Below are 14,610 nucleotides of genomic sequence, written 5' to 3'. Positions count from 1 at the left end.
GTCGGTGGGCAGAGGGCTGGTGTGCGGGGTGGAGGCGGAGGCGGAGGCGGGCTCTGTGCCGGGGGCAGGTGGAGGGGAGCGAGGCACCCCGTGGACGCGGTGGGGCTACTGGTGGCCACGGGAGTGGAGGTGGTGGACGCGGGAGCATGGAGTGTGCTGCTGGGCGTGGCGGAGGATGTGACTGACGGCGGAGAGGGCACCCCCGTGGCGACAGGCTGGCTAGCGGTGTCACTGGGAGGAGTCCCCGTGGTGGTGGGGCGCGGGGGCGGCACACTGGCGCTCGGGGCAGGTGGGCTGGCACCCTCGGCCGGAGTGGTACTGGCCCTGGTGCTGCCGGGGGCCGGGGAGGAGGCGCCTAGCGATGTGGCGGGAATGGCGCTGGAGCGGAAGGGAGTCGCCGTGCTGCGGGGAGTGGTGAAGATGGAGGTGGCGGCCGGCGTGCTGGCCGAGGTTGCCTGGACAGGGAAGGTGCTGTGTGTGCGGGGGGTGGTGGGGCCGGAGGAGATGATCCCGGTGGTGGGGGTGGCCGCGGCCGTGGGCGCGGCCGCGGGGCTGGGGCTGGGTGTGGCTGAGGGGCTGGCCAGAGCGAGTGTGGAGCCGAGGGCCACGGCGGAGGTGGCGGTGGTGGATGGAGCCGCGGGCCCGGCGGATGTGGCCTCGGTGGTGGCGGGCGCGGAGCTGGGGCCTCCCGTCCCGACCGAGGAGGGAGGGAGAGTCGTGGATGTGTGCGGCGCGGCGGAGGCCGGGAGGGGTGAGGTGAATGCGGAAGTGAGGGTGCTCCCGCCGGGGTAGATGGTGGAAGAGGTGAGGGCCGGAGCGCTGGGCCGTGCGGTGGGCATGGGTGTGGTCACCAGGAGGGTGCTAGCAGCCCCGGTGGTGTGCGCGGCGGCGGCAGAGGGCCGAGTGGCCGTGAGGGAGGTGGCCGGGGCTGCGGTGTCCCTGGGAGTGGCGAGCTGCGTGGTGGAGCCGGTGGGCGTGCTGGCGGGAGGCGAGGGGCCGGCAGTGGTGTGGGTGGTGGGGAGTGTGGTCATGTCGGTGGGCAGAGGGCTGGTGTGCGGGGTGGAGGCGGAGGCGGAGGCGGGCTCTGTGCCGGGGGCAGGTGGAGGGGAGCGAGGCACCCCCGTGGACGCGGTGGGGCTACTGGTGGCCACGGGAGTGGAGGTGGTGGACGCGGGAGCATGGAGTGTGCTGCTGGGCGTGGCGGAGGATGTGACTGACGGCGGAGAGGGCACCCCCGTGGCGACAGGCTGGCTAGCGGTGTCACTGGGAGGAGTCCCCGTGGTGGTGGGGTGCGGGGGCGGCACACTGGCGCTCGGGGCAGGTGGGCTGGCACCCTCGGCCGGAGTGGTACTGGCCCTGGTGCTGCCGGGGGCCGGGGAGGAGGCGCCTAGCGATGTGGCGGGAATGGCGCTGGAGCGGAAGGGAGTCGCCGTGCTGCGGGGAGTGGTGAAGATGGAGGTGGCGGCCGGCGTGCTGGCCGAGGTTGCCTGGACAGGGAAGGTGCTGTGTGTGCGGGGGGTGGTGGGGCCGGAGGAGATGATCCCGGTGGTGGGGGTGGCCGCGGCCGTGGGCGCGGCCGCGGGGCTGGGGCTGGGTGTGGCTGAGGGGCTGGCCAGAGCGAGTGTGGAGCCGAGGGCCACGGCGGAGGTGGCGGTGGTGGATGGAGCCGCGGGCCCGGCGGATGTGGCCTCGGTGGTGGCGGGCGCGGAGCTGGGGCCTCCCGTCCCGACCGAGGAGGGAGGGAGAGTCGTGGATGTGTGCGGCGCGGCGGAGGCCGGGAGGGGTGAGGTGAATGCGGAAGTGAGGGTGCTCCCGCCGGGGTAGATGGTGGAAGAGGTGAGGGCCGGAGCGCTGGGCCGTGCGGTGGGCATGGGTGTGGTCACCAGGAGGGTGCTAGCAGCCCCGGTGGTGTGCGCGGCGGCGGCAGAGGGCCGAGTGGCCGTGAGGGAGGTGGCCGGGGCTGCGGTGTCCCTGGGAGTGGCGAGCTGCGTGGTGGAGCCGGTGGGCGTGCTGGCGGGAGGCGAGGGGCCGGCAGTGGTGTGGGTGGTGGGGAGTGTGGTCATGTCGGTGGGCAGAGGGCTGGTGTGCGGGGTGGAGGCGGAGGCGGAGGCGGGCTCTGTGCCGGGGGCAGGTGGAGGGGAGCGAGGCACCCCCGTGGACGCGGTGGGGCTACTGGTGGCCACGGGAGTGGAGGTGGTGGACGCGGGAGCATGGAGTGTGCTGCTGGGCGTGGCGGAGGATGTGACTGACGGCGGAGAGGGCACCCCCGTGGCGACAGGCTGGCTAGCGGTGTCACTGGGAGGAGTCCCCGTGGTGGTGGGGCGCGGGGGCGGCACACTGGCGCTCGGGGCAGGTGGGCTGGCACCCTCGGCCGGAGTGGTACTGGCCCTGGTGCTGCCGGGGGCCGGGGAGGAGGCGCCTAGCGATGTGGCGGGAATGGCGCTGGAGCGGAAGGGAGTCGCCGTGCTGCGGGGAGTGGTGAAGATGGAGGTGGCGGCCGGCGTGCTGGCCGAGGTTGCCTGGACAGGGAAGGTGCTGTGTGTGCGGGGGGTGGTGGGGCCGGAGGAGATGATCCCGGTGGTGGGGGTGGCCGCGGCCGTGGGCGCGGCCGCGGGGCTGGGGCTGGGTGTGGCTGAGGGGCTGGCCAGAGCGAGTGTGGAGCCGAGGGCCACGGCGGAGGTGGCGGTGGTGGATGGAGCCGCGGGCCCGGCGGATGTGGCCTCGGTGGTGGCGGGCGCGGAGCTGGGGCCTCCCGTCCCGACCGAGGAGGGAGGGAGAGTCGTGGATGTGTGCGGCGCGGCGGAGGCCGGGAGGGGTGAGGTGAATGCGGAAGTGAGGGTGCTCCCGCCGGGGTAGATGGTGGAAGAGGTGAGGGCCGGAGCGCTGGGCCGTGCGGTGGGCATGGGTGTGGTCACCAGGAGGGTGCTAGCAGCCCCGGTGGTGTGCGCGGCGGCGGCAGAGGGCCGAGTGGCCGTGAGGGAGGTGGCCGGGGCTGCGGTGTCCCTGGGAGTGGCGAGCTGCGTGGTGGAGCCGGTGGGCGTGCTGGCGGGAGGCGAGGGGCCGGCAGTGGTGTGGGTGGTGGGGAGTGTGGTCATGTCGGTGGGCAGAGGGCTGGTGTGCGGGGTGGAGGCGGAGGCGGAGGCGGGCTCTGTGCCGGGGGCAGGTGGAGGGGAGCGAGGCACCCCCGTGGACGCGGTGGGGCTACTGGTGGCCACGGGAGTGGAGGTGGTGGACGCGGGAGCATGGAGTGTGCTGCTGGGCGTGGCGGAGGATGTGACTGACGGCGGAGAGGGCACCCCCGTGGCGACAGGCTGGCTAGCGGTGTCACTGGGAGGAGTCCCCGTGGTGGTGGGGCGCGGGGGCGGCACACTGGCGCTCGGGGCAGGTGGGCTGGCACCCTCGGCCGGAGTGGTACTGGCCCTGGTGCTGCCGGGGGCCGGGGAGGAGGCGCCTAGCGATGTGGCGGGAATGGCGCTGGAGCGGAAGGGAGTCGCCGTGCTGCGGGGAGTGGTGAAGATGGAGGTGGCGGCCGGCGTGCTGGCCGAGGTTGCCTGGACAGGGAAGGTGCTGTGTGTGCGGGGGGTGGTGGGGCCGGAGGAGATGATCCCGGTGGTGGGGGTGGCCGCGGCCGTGGGCGCGGCCGCGGGGCTGGGGCTGGGTGTGGCTGAGGGGCTGGCCAGAGCGAGTGTGGAGCCGAGGGCCACGGCGGAGGTGGCGGTGGTGGATGGAGCCGCGGGCCCGGCGGATGTGGCCTCGGTGGTGGCGGGCGCGGAGCTGGGGCCTCCCGTCCCGACCGAGGAGGGAGGGAGAGTCGTGGATGTGTGCGGCGCGGCGGAGGCCGGGAGGGGTGAGGTGAATGCGGAAGTGAGGGTGCTCCCGCCGGGGTAGATGGTGGAAGAGGTGAGGGCCGGAGCGCTGGGCCGTGCGGTGGGCATGGGTGTGGTCACCAGGAGGGTGCTAGCAGCCCCGGTGGTGTGCGCGGCGGCGGCAGAGGGCCGAGTGGCCGTGAGGGAGGTGGCCGGGGCTGCGGTGTCCCTGGGAGTGGCGAGCTGCGTGGTGGAGCCGGTGGGCGTGCTGGCGGGAGGCGAGGGGCCGGCAGTGGTGTGGGTGGTGGGGAGTGTGGTCATGTCGGTGGGCAGAGGGCTGGTGTGCGGGGTGGAGGCGGAGGCGGAGGCGGGCTCTGTGCCGGGGGCAGGTGGAGGGGAGCGAGGCACCCCCGTGGACGCGGTGGGGCTACTGGTGGCCACGGGAGTGGAGGTGGTGGACGCGGGAGCATGGAGTGTGCTGCTGGGCGTGGCGGAGGATGTGACTGACGGCGGAGAGGGCACCCCCGTGGCGACAGGCTGGCTAGCGGTGTCACTGGGAGGAGTCCCCGTGGTGGTGGGGTGCGGGGGCGGCACACTGGCGCTCGGGGCAGGTGGGCTGGCACCCTCGGCCGGAGTGGTACTGGCCCTGGTGCTGCCGGGGGCCGGGGAGGAGGCGCCTAGCGATGTGGCGGGAATGGCGCTGGAGCGGAAGGGAGTCGCCGTGCTGCGGGGAGTGGTGAAGATGGAGGTGGCGGCCGGCGTGCTGGCCGAGGTTGCCTGGACAGGGAAGGTGCTGTGTGTGCGGGGGGTGGTGGGGCCGGAGGAGATGATCCCGGTGGTGGGGGTGGCCGCGGCCGTGGGCGCGGCCGCGGGGCTGGGGCTGGGTGTGGCTGAGGGGCTGGCCAGAGCGAGTGTGGAGCCGAGGGCCACGGCGGAGGTGGCGGTGGTGGATGGAGCCGCGGGCCCGGCGGATGTGGCCTCGGTGGTGGCGGGCGCGGAGCTGGGGCCTCCCGTCCCGACCGAGGAGGGAGGGAGAGTCGTGGATGTGTGCGGCGCGGCGGAGGCCGGGAGGGGTGAGGTGAATGCGGAAGTGAGGGTGCTCCCGCCGGGGTAGATGGTGGAAGAGGTGAGGGCCGGAGCGCTGGGCCGTGCGGTGGGCATGGGTGTGGTCACCAGGAGGGTGCTAGCAGCCCCGGTGGTGTGCGCGGCGGCGGCAGAGGGCCGAGTGGCCGTGAGGGAGGTGGCCGGGGCTGCGGTGTCCCTGGGAGTGGCGAGCTGCGTGGTGGAGCCGGTGGGCGTGCTGGCGGGAGGCGAGGGGCCGGCAGTGGTGTGGGTGGTGGGGAGTGTGGTCATGTCGGTGGGCAGAGGGCTGGTGTGCGGGGTGGAGGCGGAGGCGGAGGCGGGCTCTGTGCCGGGGGCAGGTGGAGGGGAGCGAGGCACCCCCGTGGACGCGGTGGGGCTACTGGTGGCCACGGGAGTGGAGGTGGTGGACGCGGGAGCATGGAGTGTGCTGCTGGGCGTGGCGGAGGATGTGACTGACGGCGGAGAGGGCACCCCCGTGGCGACAGGCTGGCTAGCGGTGTCACTGGGAGGAGTCCCCGTGGTGGTGGGGCGCGGGGGCGGCACACTGGCGCTCGGGGCAGGTGGGCTGGCACCCTCGGCCGGAGTGGTACTGGCCCTGGTGCTGCCGGGGGCCGGGGAGGAGGCGCCTAGCGATGTGGCGGGAATGGCGCTGGAGCGGAAGGGAGTCGCCGTGCTGCGGGGAGTGGTGAAGATGGAGGTGGCGGCCGGCGTGCTGGCCGAGGTTGCCTGGACAGGGAAGGTGCTGTGTGTGCGGGGGGTGGTGGGGCCGGAGGAGATGATCCCGGTGGTGGGGGTGGCCGCGGCCGTGGGCGCGGCCGCGGGGCTGGGGCTGGGTGTGGCTGAGGGGCTGGCCAGAGCGAGTGTGGAGCCGAGGGCCACGGCGGAGGTGGCGGTGGTGGATGGAGCCGCGGGCCCGGCGGATGTGGCCTCGGTGGTGGCGGGCGCGGAGCTGGGGCCTCCCGTCCCGACCGAGGAGGGAGGGAGAGTCGTGGATGTGTGCGGCGCGGCGGAGGCCGGGAGGGGTGAGGTGAATGCGGAAGTGAGGGTGCTCCCGCCGGGGTAGATGGTGGAAGAGGTGAGGGCCGGAGCGCTGGGCCGTGCGGTGGGCATGGGTGTGGTCACCAGGAGGGTGCTAGCAGCCCCGGTGGTGTGCGCGGCGGCGGCAGAGGGCCGAGTGGCCGTGAGGGAGGTGGCCGGGGCTGCGGTGTCCCTGGGAGTGGCGAGCTGCGTGGTGGAGCCGGTGGGCGTGCTGGCGGGAGGCGAGGGGCCGGCAGTGGTGTGGGTGGTGGGGAGTGTGGTCATGTCGGTGGGCAGAGGGCTGGTGTGCGGGGTGGAGGCGGAGGCGGAGGCGGGCTCTGTGCCGGGGGCAGGTGGAGGGGAGCGAGGCACCCCCGTGGACGCGGTGGGGCTACTGGTGGCCACGGGAGTGGAGGTGGTGGACGCGGGAGCATGGAGTGTGCTGCTGGGCGTGGCGGAGGATGTGACTGACGGCGGAGAGGGCACCCCCGTGGCGACAGGCTGGCTAGCGGTGTCACTGGGAGGAGTCCCCGTGGTGGTGGGGCGCGGGGGCGGCACACTGGCGCTCGGGGCAGGTGGGCTGGCACCCTCGGCCGGAGTGGTACTGGCCCTGGTGCTGCCGGGGGCCGGGGAGGAGGCGCCTAGCGATGTGGCGGGAATGGCGCTGGAGCGGAAGGGAGTCGCCGTGCTGCGGGGAGTGGTGAAGATGGAGGTGGCGGCCGGCGTGCTGGCCGAGGTTGCCTGGACAGGGAAGGTGCTGTGTGTGCGGGGGGTGGTGGGGCCGGAGGAGATGATCCCGGTGGTGGGGGTGGCCGCGGCCGTGGGCGCGGCCGCGGGGCTGGGGCTGGGTGTGGCTGAGGGGCTGGCCAGAGCGAGTGTGGAGCCGAGGGCCACGGCGGAGGTGGCGGTGGTGGATGGAGCCGCGGGCCCGGCGGATGTGGCCTCGGTGGTGGCGGGCGCGGAGCTGGGGCCTCCCGTCCCGACCGAGGAGGGAGGGAGAGTCGTGGATGTGTGCGGCGCGGCGGAGGCCGGGAGGGGTGAGGTGAATGCGGAAGTGAGGGTGCTCCCGCCGGGGTAGATGGTGGAAGAGGTGAGGGCCGGAGCGCTGGGCCGTGCGGTGGGCATGGGTGTGGTCACCAGGAGGGTGCTAGCAGCCCCGGTGGTGTGCGCGGCGGCGGCAGAGGGCCGAGTGGCCGTGAGGGAGGTGGCCGGGGCTGCGGTGTCCCTGGGAGTGGCGAGCTGCGTGGTGGAGCCGGTGGGCGTGCTGGCGGGAGGCGAGGGGCCGGCAGTGGTGTGGGTGGTGGGGAGTGTGGTCATGTCGGTGGGCAGAGGGCTGGTGTGCGGGGTGGAGGCGGAGGCGGAGGCGGGCTCTGTGCCGGGGGCAGGTGGAGGGGAGCGAGGCACCCCCGTGGACGCGGTGGGGCTACTGGTGGCCACGGGAGTGGAGGTGGTGGACGCGGGAGCATGGAGTGTGCTGCTGGGCGTGGCGGAGGATGTGACTGACGGCGGAGAGGGCACCCCCGTGGCGACAGGCTGGCTAGCGGTGTCACTGGGAGGAGTCCCCGTGGTGGTGGGGCGCGGGGGCGGCACACTGGCGCTCGGGGCAGGTGGGCTGGCACCCTCGGCCGGAGTGGTACTGGCCCTGGTGCTGCCGGGGGCCGGGGAGGAGGCGCCTAGCGATGTGGCGGGAATGGCGCTGGAGCGGAAGGGAGTCGCCGTGCTGCGGGGAGTGGTGAAGATGGAGGTGGCGGCCGGCGTGCTGGCCGAGGTTGCCTGGACAGGGAAGGTGCTGTGTGTGCGGGGGGTGGTGGGGCCGGAGGAGATGATCCCGGTGGTGGGGGTGGCCGCGGCCGTGGGCGCGGCCGCGGGGCTGGGGCTGGGTGTGGCTGAGGGGCTGGCCAGAGCGAGTGTGGAGCCGAGGGCCACGGCGGAGGTGGCGGTGGTGGATGGAGCCGCGGGCCCGGCGGATGTGGCCTCGGTGGTGGCGGGCGCGGAGCTGGGGCCTCCCGTCCCGACCGAGGAGGGAGGGAGAGTCGTGGATGTGTGCGGCGCGGCGGAGGCCGGGAGGGGTGAGGTGAATGCGGAAGTGAGGGTGCTCCCGCCGGGGTAGATGGTGGAAGAGGTGAGGGCCGGAGCGCTGGGCCGTGCGGTGGGCATGGGTGTGGTCACCAGGAGGGTGCTAGCAGCCCCGGTGGTGTGCGCGGCGGCGGCAGAGGGCCGAGTGGCCGTGAGGGAGGTGGCCGGGGCTGCGGTGTCCCTGGGAGTGGCGAGCTGCGTGGTGGAGCCGGTGGGCGTGCTGGCGGGAGGCGAGGGGCCGGCAGTGGTGTGGGTGGTGGGGAGTGTGGTCATGTCGGTGGGCAGAGGGCTGGTGTGCGGGGTGGAGGCGGAGGCGGAGGCGGGCTCTGTGCCGGGGGCAGGTGGAGGGGAGCGAGGCACCCCCGTGGACGCGGTGGGGCTACTGGTGGCCACGGGAGTGGAGGTGGTGGACGCGGGAGCATGGAGTGTGCTGCTGGGCGTGGCGGAGGATGTGACTGACGGCGGAGAGGGCACCCCCGTGGCGACAGGCTGGCTAGCGGTGTCACTGGGAGGAGTCCCCGTGGTGGTGGGGTGCGGGGGCGGCACACTGGCGCTCGGGGCAGGTGGGCTGGCACCCTCGGCCGGAGTGGTACTGGCCCTGGTGCTGCCGGGGGCCGGGGAGGAGGCGCCTAGCGATGTGGCGGGAATGGCGCTGGAGCGGAAGGGAGTCGCCGTGCTGCGGGGAGTGGTGAAGATGGAGGTGGCGGCCGGCGTGCTGGCCGAGGTTGCCTGGACAGGGAAGGTGCTGTGTGTGCGGGGGGTGGTGGGGCCGGAGGAGATGATCCCGGTGGTGGGGGTGGCCGCGGCCGTGGGCGCGGCCGCGGGGCTGGGGCTGGGTGTGGCTGAGGGGCTGGCCAGAGCGAGTGTGGAGCCGAGGGCCACGGCGGAGGTGGCGGTGGTGGATGGAGCCGCGGGCCCGGCGGATGTGGCCTCGGTGGTGGCGGGCGCGGAGCTGGGGCCTCCCGTCCCGACCGAGGAGGGAGGGAGAGTCGTGGATGTGTGCGGCGCGGCGGAGGCCGGGAGGGGTGAGGTGAATGCGGAAGTGAGGGTGCTCCCGCCGGGGTAGATGGTGGAAGAGGTGAGGGCCGGAGCGCTGGGCCGTGCGGTGGGCATGGGTGTGGTCACCAGGAGGGTGCTAGCAGCCCCGGTGGTGTGCGCGGCGGCGGCAGAGGGCCGAGTGGCCGTGAGGGAGGTGGCCGGGGCTGCGGTGTCCCTGGGAGTGGCGAGCTGCGTGGTGGAGCCGGTGGGCGTGCTGGCGGGAGGCGAGGGGCCGGCAGTGGTGTGGGTGGTGGGGAGTGTGGTCATGTCGGTGGGCAGAGGGCTGGTGTGCGGGGTGGAGGCGGAGGCGGAGGCGGGCTCTGTGCCGGGGGCAGGTGGAGGGGAGCGAGGCACCCCCGTGGACGCGGTGGGGCTACTGGTGGCCACGGGAGTGGAGGTGGTGGACGCGGGAGCATGGAGTGTGCTGCTGGGCGTGGCGGAGGATGTGACTGACGGCGGAGAGGGCACCCCCGTGGCGACAGGCTGGCTAGCGGTGTCACTGGGAGGAGTCCCCGTGGTGGTGGGGTGCGGGGGCGGCACACTGGCGCTCGGGGCAGGTGGGCTGGCACCCTCGGCCGGAGTGGTACTGGCCCTGGTGCTGCCGGGGGCCGGGGAGGAGGCGCCTAGCGATGTGGCGGGAATGGCGCTGGAGCGGAAGGGAGTCGCCGTGCTGCGGGGAGTGGTGAAGATGGAGGTGGCGGCCGGCGTGCTGGCCGAGGTTGCCTGGACAGGGAAGGTGCTGTGTGTGCGGGGGGTGGTGGGGCCGGAGGAGATGATCCCGGTGGTGGGGGTGGCCGCGGCCGTGGGCGCGGCCGCGGGGCTGGGGCTGGGTGTGGCTGAGGGGCTGGCCAGAGCGAGTGTGGAGCCGAGGGCCACGGCGGAGGTGGCGGTGGTGGATGGAGCCGCGGGCCCGGCGGATGTGGCCTCGGTGGTGGCGGGCGCGGAGCTGGGGCCTCCCGTCCCGACCGAGGAGGGAGGGAGAGTCGTGGATGTGTGCGGCGCGGCGGAGGCCGGGAGGGGTGAGGTGAATGCGGAAGTGAGGGTGCTCCCGCCGGGGTAGATGGTGGAAGAGGTGAGGGCCGGAGCGCTGGGCCGTGCGGTGGGCATGGGTGTGGTCACCAGGAGGGTGCTAGCAGCCCCGGTGGTGTGCGCGGCGGCGGCAGAGGGCCGAGTGGCCGTGAGGGAGGTGGCCGGGGCTGCGGTGTCCCTGGGAGTGGCGAGCTGCGTGGTGGAGCCGGTGGGCGTGCTGGCGGGAGGCGAGGGGCCGGCAGTGGTGTGGGTGGTGGGGAGTGTGGTCATGTCGGTGGGCAGAGGGCTGGTGTGCGGGGTGGAGGCGGAGGCGGAGGCGGGCTCTGTGCCGGGGGCAGGTGGAGGGGAGCGAGGCACCCCCGTGGACGCGGTGGGGCTACTGGTGGCCACGGGAGTGGAGGTGGTGGACGCGGGAGCATGGAGTGTGCTGCTGGGCGTGGCGGAGGATGTGACTGACGGCGGAGAGGGCACCCCCGTGGCGACAGGCTGGCTAGCGGTGTCACTGGGAGGAGTCCCCGTGGTGGTGGGGTGCGGGGGCGGCACACTGGCGCTCGGGGCAGGTGGGCTGGCACCCTCGGCCGGAGTGGTACTGGCCCTGGTGCTGCCGGGGGCCGGGGAGGAGGCGCCTAGCGATGTGGCGGGAATGGCGCTGGAGCGGAAGGGAGTCGCCGTGCTGCGGGGAGTGGTGAAGATGGAGGTGGCGGCCGGCGTGCTGGCCGAGGTTGCCTGGACAGGGAAGGTGCTGTGTGTGCGGGGGGTGGTGGGGCCGGAGGAGATGATCCCGGTGGTGGGGGTGGCCGCGGCCGTGGGCGCGGCCGCGGGGCTGGGGCTGGGTGTGGCTGAGGGGCTGGCCAGAGCGAGTGTGGAGCCGAGGGCCACGGCGGAGGTGGCGGTGGTGGATGGAGCCGCGGGCCCGGCGGATGTGGCCTCGGTGGTGGCGGGCGCGGAGCTGGGGCCTCCCGTCCCGACCGAGGAGGGAGGGAGAGTCGTGGATGTGTGCGGCGCGGCGGAGGCCGGGAGGGGTGAGGTGAATGCGGAAGTGAGGGTGCTCCCGCCGGGGTAGATGGTGGAAGAGGTGAGGGCCGGAGCGCTGGGCCGTGCGGTGGGCATGGGTGTGGTCACCAGGAGGGTGCTAGCAGCCCCGGTGGTGTGCGCGGCGGCGGCAGAGGGCCGAGTGGCCGTGAGGGAGGTGGCCGGGGCTGCGGTGTCCCTGGGAGTGGCGAGCTGCGTGGTGGAGCCGGTGGGCGTGCTGGCGGGAGGCGAGGGGCCGGCAGTGGTGTGGGTGGTGGGGAGTGTGGTCATGTCGGTGGGCAGAGGGCTGGTGTGCGGGGTGGAGGCGGAGGCGGAGGCGGGCTCTGTGCCGGGGGCAGGTGGAGGGGAGCGAGGCACCCCCGTGGACGCGGTGGGGCTACTGGTGGCCACGGGAGTGGAGGTGGTGGACGCGGGAGCATGGAGTGTGCTGCTGGGCGTGGCGGAGGATGTGACTGACGGCGGAGAGGGCACCCCCGTGGCGACAGGCTGGCTAGCGGTGTCACTGGGAGGAGTCCCCGTGGTGGTGGGGTGCGGGGGCGGCACACTGGCGCTCGGGGCAGGTGGGCTGGCACCCTCGGCCGGAGTGGTACTGGCCCTGGTGCTGCCGGGGGCCGGGGAGGAGGCGCCTAGCGATGTGGCGGGAATGGCGCTGGAGCGGAAGGGAGTCGCCGTGCTGCGGGGAGTGGTGAAGATGGAGGTGGCGGCCGGCGTGCTGGCCGAGGTTGCCTGGACAGGGAAGGTGCTGTGTGTGCGGGGGGTGGTGGGGCCGGAGGAGATGATCCCGGTGGTGGGGGTGGCCGCGGCCGTGGGCGCGGCCGCGGGGCTGGGGCTGGGTGTGGCTGAGGGGCTGGCCAGAGCGAGTGTGGAGCCGAGGGCCACGGCGGAGGTGGCGGTGGTGGATGGAGCCGCGGGCCCGGCGGATGTGGCCTCGGTGGTGGCGGGCGCGGAGCTGGGGCCTCCCGTCCCGACCGAGGAGGGAGGGAGAGTCGTGGATGTGTGCGGCGCGGCGGAGGCCGGGAGGGGTGAGGTGAATGCGGAAGTGAGGGTGCTCCCGCCGGGGTAGATGGTGGAAGAGGTGAGGGCCGGAGCGCTGGGCCGTGCGGTGGGCATGGGTGTGGTCACCAGGAGGGTGCTAGCAGCCCCGGTGGTGTGCGCGGCGGCGGCAGAGGGCCGAGTGGCCGTGAGGGAGGTGGCCGGGGCTGCGGTGTCCCTGGGAGTGGCGAGCTGCGTGGTGGAGCCGGTGGGCGTGCTGGCGGGAGGCGAGGGGCCGGCAGTGGTGTGGGTGGTGGGGAGTGTGGTCATGTCGGTGGGCAGAGGGCTGGTGTGCGGGGTGGAGGCGGAGGCGGAGGCGGGCTCTGTGCCGGGGGCAGGTGGAGGGGAGCGAGGCACCCCCGTGGACGCGGTGGGGCTACTGGTGGCCACGGGAGTGGAGGTGGTGGACGCGGGAGCATGGAGTGTGCTGCTGGGCGTGGCGGAGGATGTGACTGACGGCGGAGAGGGCACCCCCGTGGCGACAGGCTGGCTAGCGGTGTCACTGGGAGGAGTCCCCGTGGTGGTGGGGTGCGGGGGCGGCACACTGGCGCTCGGGGCAGGTGGGCTGGCACCCTCGGCCGGAGTGGTACTGGCCCTGGTGCTGCCGGGGGCCGGGGAGGAGGCGCCTAGCGATGTGGCGGGAATGGCGCTGGAGCGGAAGGGAGTCGCCGTGCTGCGGGGAGTGGTGAAGATGGAGGTGGCGGCCGGCGTGCTGGCCGAGGTTGCCTGGACAGGGAAGGTGCTGTGTGTGCGGGGGGTGGTGGGGCCGGAGGAGATGATCCCGGTGGTGGGGGTGGCCGCGGCCGTGGGCGCGGCCGCGGGGCTGGGGCTGGGTGTGGCTGAGGGGCTGGCCAGAGCGAGTGTGGAGCCGAGGGCCACGGCGGAGGTGGCGGTGGTGGATGGAGCCGCGGGCCCGGCGGATGTGGCCTCGGTGGTGGCGGGCGCGGAGCTGGGGCCTCCCGTCCCGACCGAGGAGGGAGGGAGAGTCGTGGATGTGTGCGGCGCGGCGGAGGCCGGGAGGGGTGAGGTGAATGCGGAAGTGAGGGTGCTCCCGCCGGGGTAGATGGTGGAAGAGGTGAGGGCCGGAGCGCTGGGCCGTGCGGTGGGCATGGGTGTGGTCACCAGGAGGGTGCTAGCAGCCCCGGTGGTGTGCGCGGCGGCGGCAGAGGGCCGAGTGGCCGTGAGGGAGGTGGCCGGGGCTGCGGTGTCCCTGGGAGTGGCGAGCTGCGTGGTGGAGCCGGTGGGCGTGCTGGCGGGAGGCGAGGGGCCGGCAGTGGTGTGGGTGGTGGGGAGTGTGGTCATGTCGGTGGGCAGAGGGCTGGTGTGCGGGGTGGAGGCGGAGGCGGAGGCGGGCTCTGTGCCGGGGGCAGGTGGAGGGGAGCGAGGCACCCCCGTGGACGCGGTGGGGCTACTGGTGGCCACGGGAGTGGAGGTGGTGGACGCGGGAGCATGGAGTGTGCTGCTGGGCGTGGCGGAGGATGTGACTGACGGCGGAGAGGGCACCCCCGTGGCGACAGGCTGGCTAGCGGTGTCACTGGGAGGAGTCCCCGTGGTGGTGGGGCGCGGGGGCGGCACACTGGCGCTCGGGGCAGGTGGGCTGGCACCCTCGGCCGGAGTGGTACTGGCCCTGGTGCTGCCGGGGGCCGGGGAGGAGGCGCCTAGCGATGTGGCGGGAATGGCGCTGGAGCGGAAGGGAGTCGCCGTGCTGCGGGGAGTGGTGAAGATGGAGGTGGCGGCCGGCGTGCTGGCCGAGGTTGCCTGGACAGGGAAGGTGCTGTGTGTGCGGGGGGTGGTGGGGCCGGAGGAGATGATCCCGGTGGTGGGGGTGGCCGCGGCCGTGGGCGCGGCCGCGGGGCTGGGGCTGGGTGTGGCTGAGGGGCTGGCCAGAGCGAGTGTGGAGCCGAGGGCCACGGCGGAGGTGGCGGTGGTGGATGGAGCCGCGGGCCCGGCGGATGTGGCCTCGGTGGTGGCGGGCGCGGAGCTGGGGCCTCCCGTCCCGACCGAGGAGGGAGGGAGAGTCGTGGATGTGTGCGGCGCGGCGGAGGCCGGGAGGGGTGAGGTGAATGCGGAAGTGAGGGTGCTCCCGCCGGGGTAGATGGTGGAAGAGGTGAGGGCCGGAGCGCTGGGCCGTGCGGTGGGCATGGGTGTGGTCACCAGGAGGGTGCTAGCAGCCCCGGTGGTGTGCGCGGCGGCGGCAGAGGGCCGAGTGGCCGTGAGGGAGGTGGCCGGGACTGCGGTTTGCGTGAGTGCGGTTAACATGTAGGTTTTCAAACTCTCACTTGTTTTTGTCATGGAAGAAGTGGGCAGAGTGTCTGTGGTTGAGGTGGCATGCTCTGCAATGTCCGTGGGAATGGTGATTTCTGTTGTGGATCCAGTGGAATTTCTCTTGTGTGTTGAAAGGAGAGCAGTGGTGTGGGTATTAGGGAATCTGTTAGTCAGAGTGAGGAAAGGGCTCCTGTCTCTGGTTGAAGCAGATGGAGACTGATGCTTACTTAAG

At 74.0% G+C, this 14,610-nt stretch overlaps 1 protein-coding gene across 1 annotated transcript in view; it reads right to left on the bottom strand.

The window, feature by feature from the left end:
• The window catches only part of LOC113883363 (mucin-19-like), a 37,389-nt gene that overhangs the window by 20,888 nt on the left and 1,891 nt on the right, over window positions 1-14,610 (bottom strand). The window contains 1 exon segment of the mRNA XM_027527044.1: window positions 1-14,610. Coding sequence (XP_027382845.1) covers window positions 1-14,610 — 14,610 coding nt within the window.

The sequence above is a fragment of the Bos indicus x Bos taurus genome, chromosome 25 (assembly GCF_003369695.1).
Source record: "Bos indicus x Bos taurus breed Angus x Brahman F1 hybrid chromosome 25, Bos_hybrid_MaternalHap_v2.0, whole genome shotgun sequence".
NCBI lineage: Eukaryota > Metazoa > Chordata > Mammalia > Artiodactyla > Bovidae > Bos > Bos indicus x Bos taurus.
Note: the sequence above shows the minus strand (reverse complement) of the source record. Positions and strands in the feature narration are given on the sequence as shown.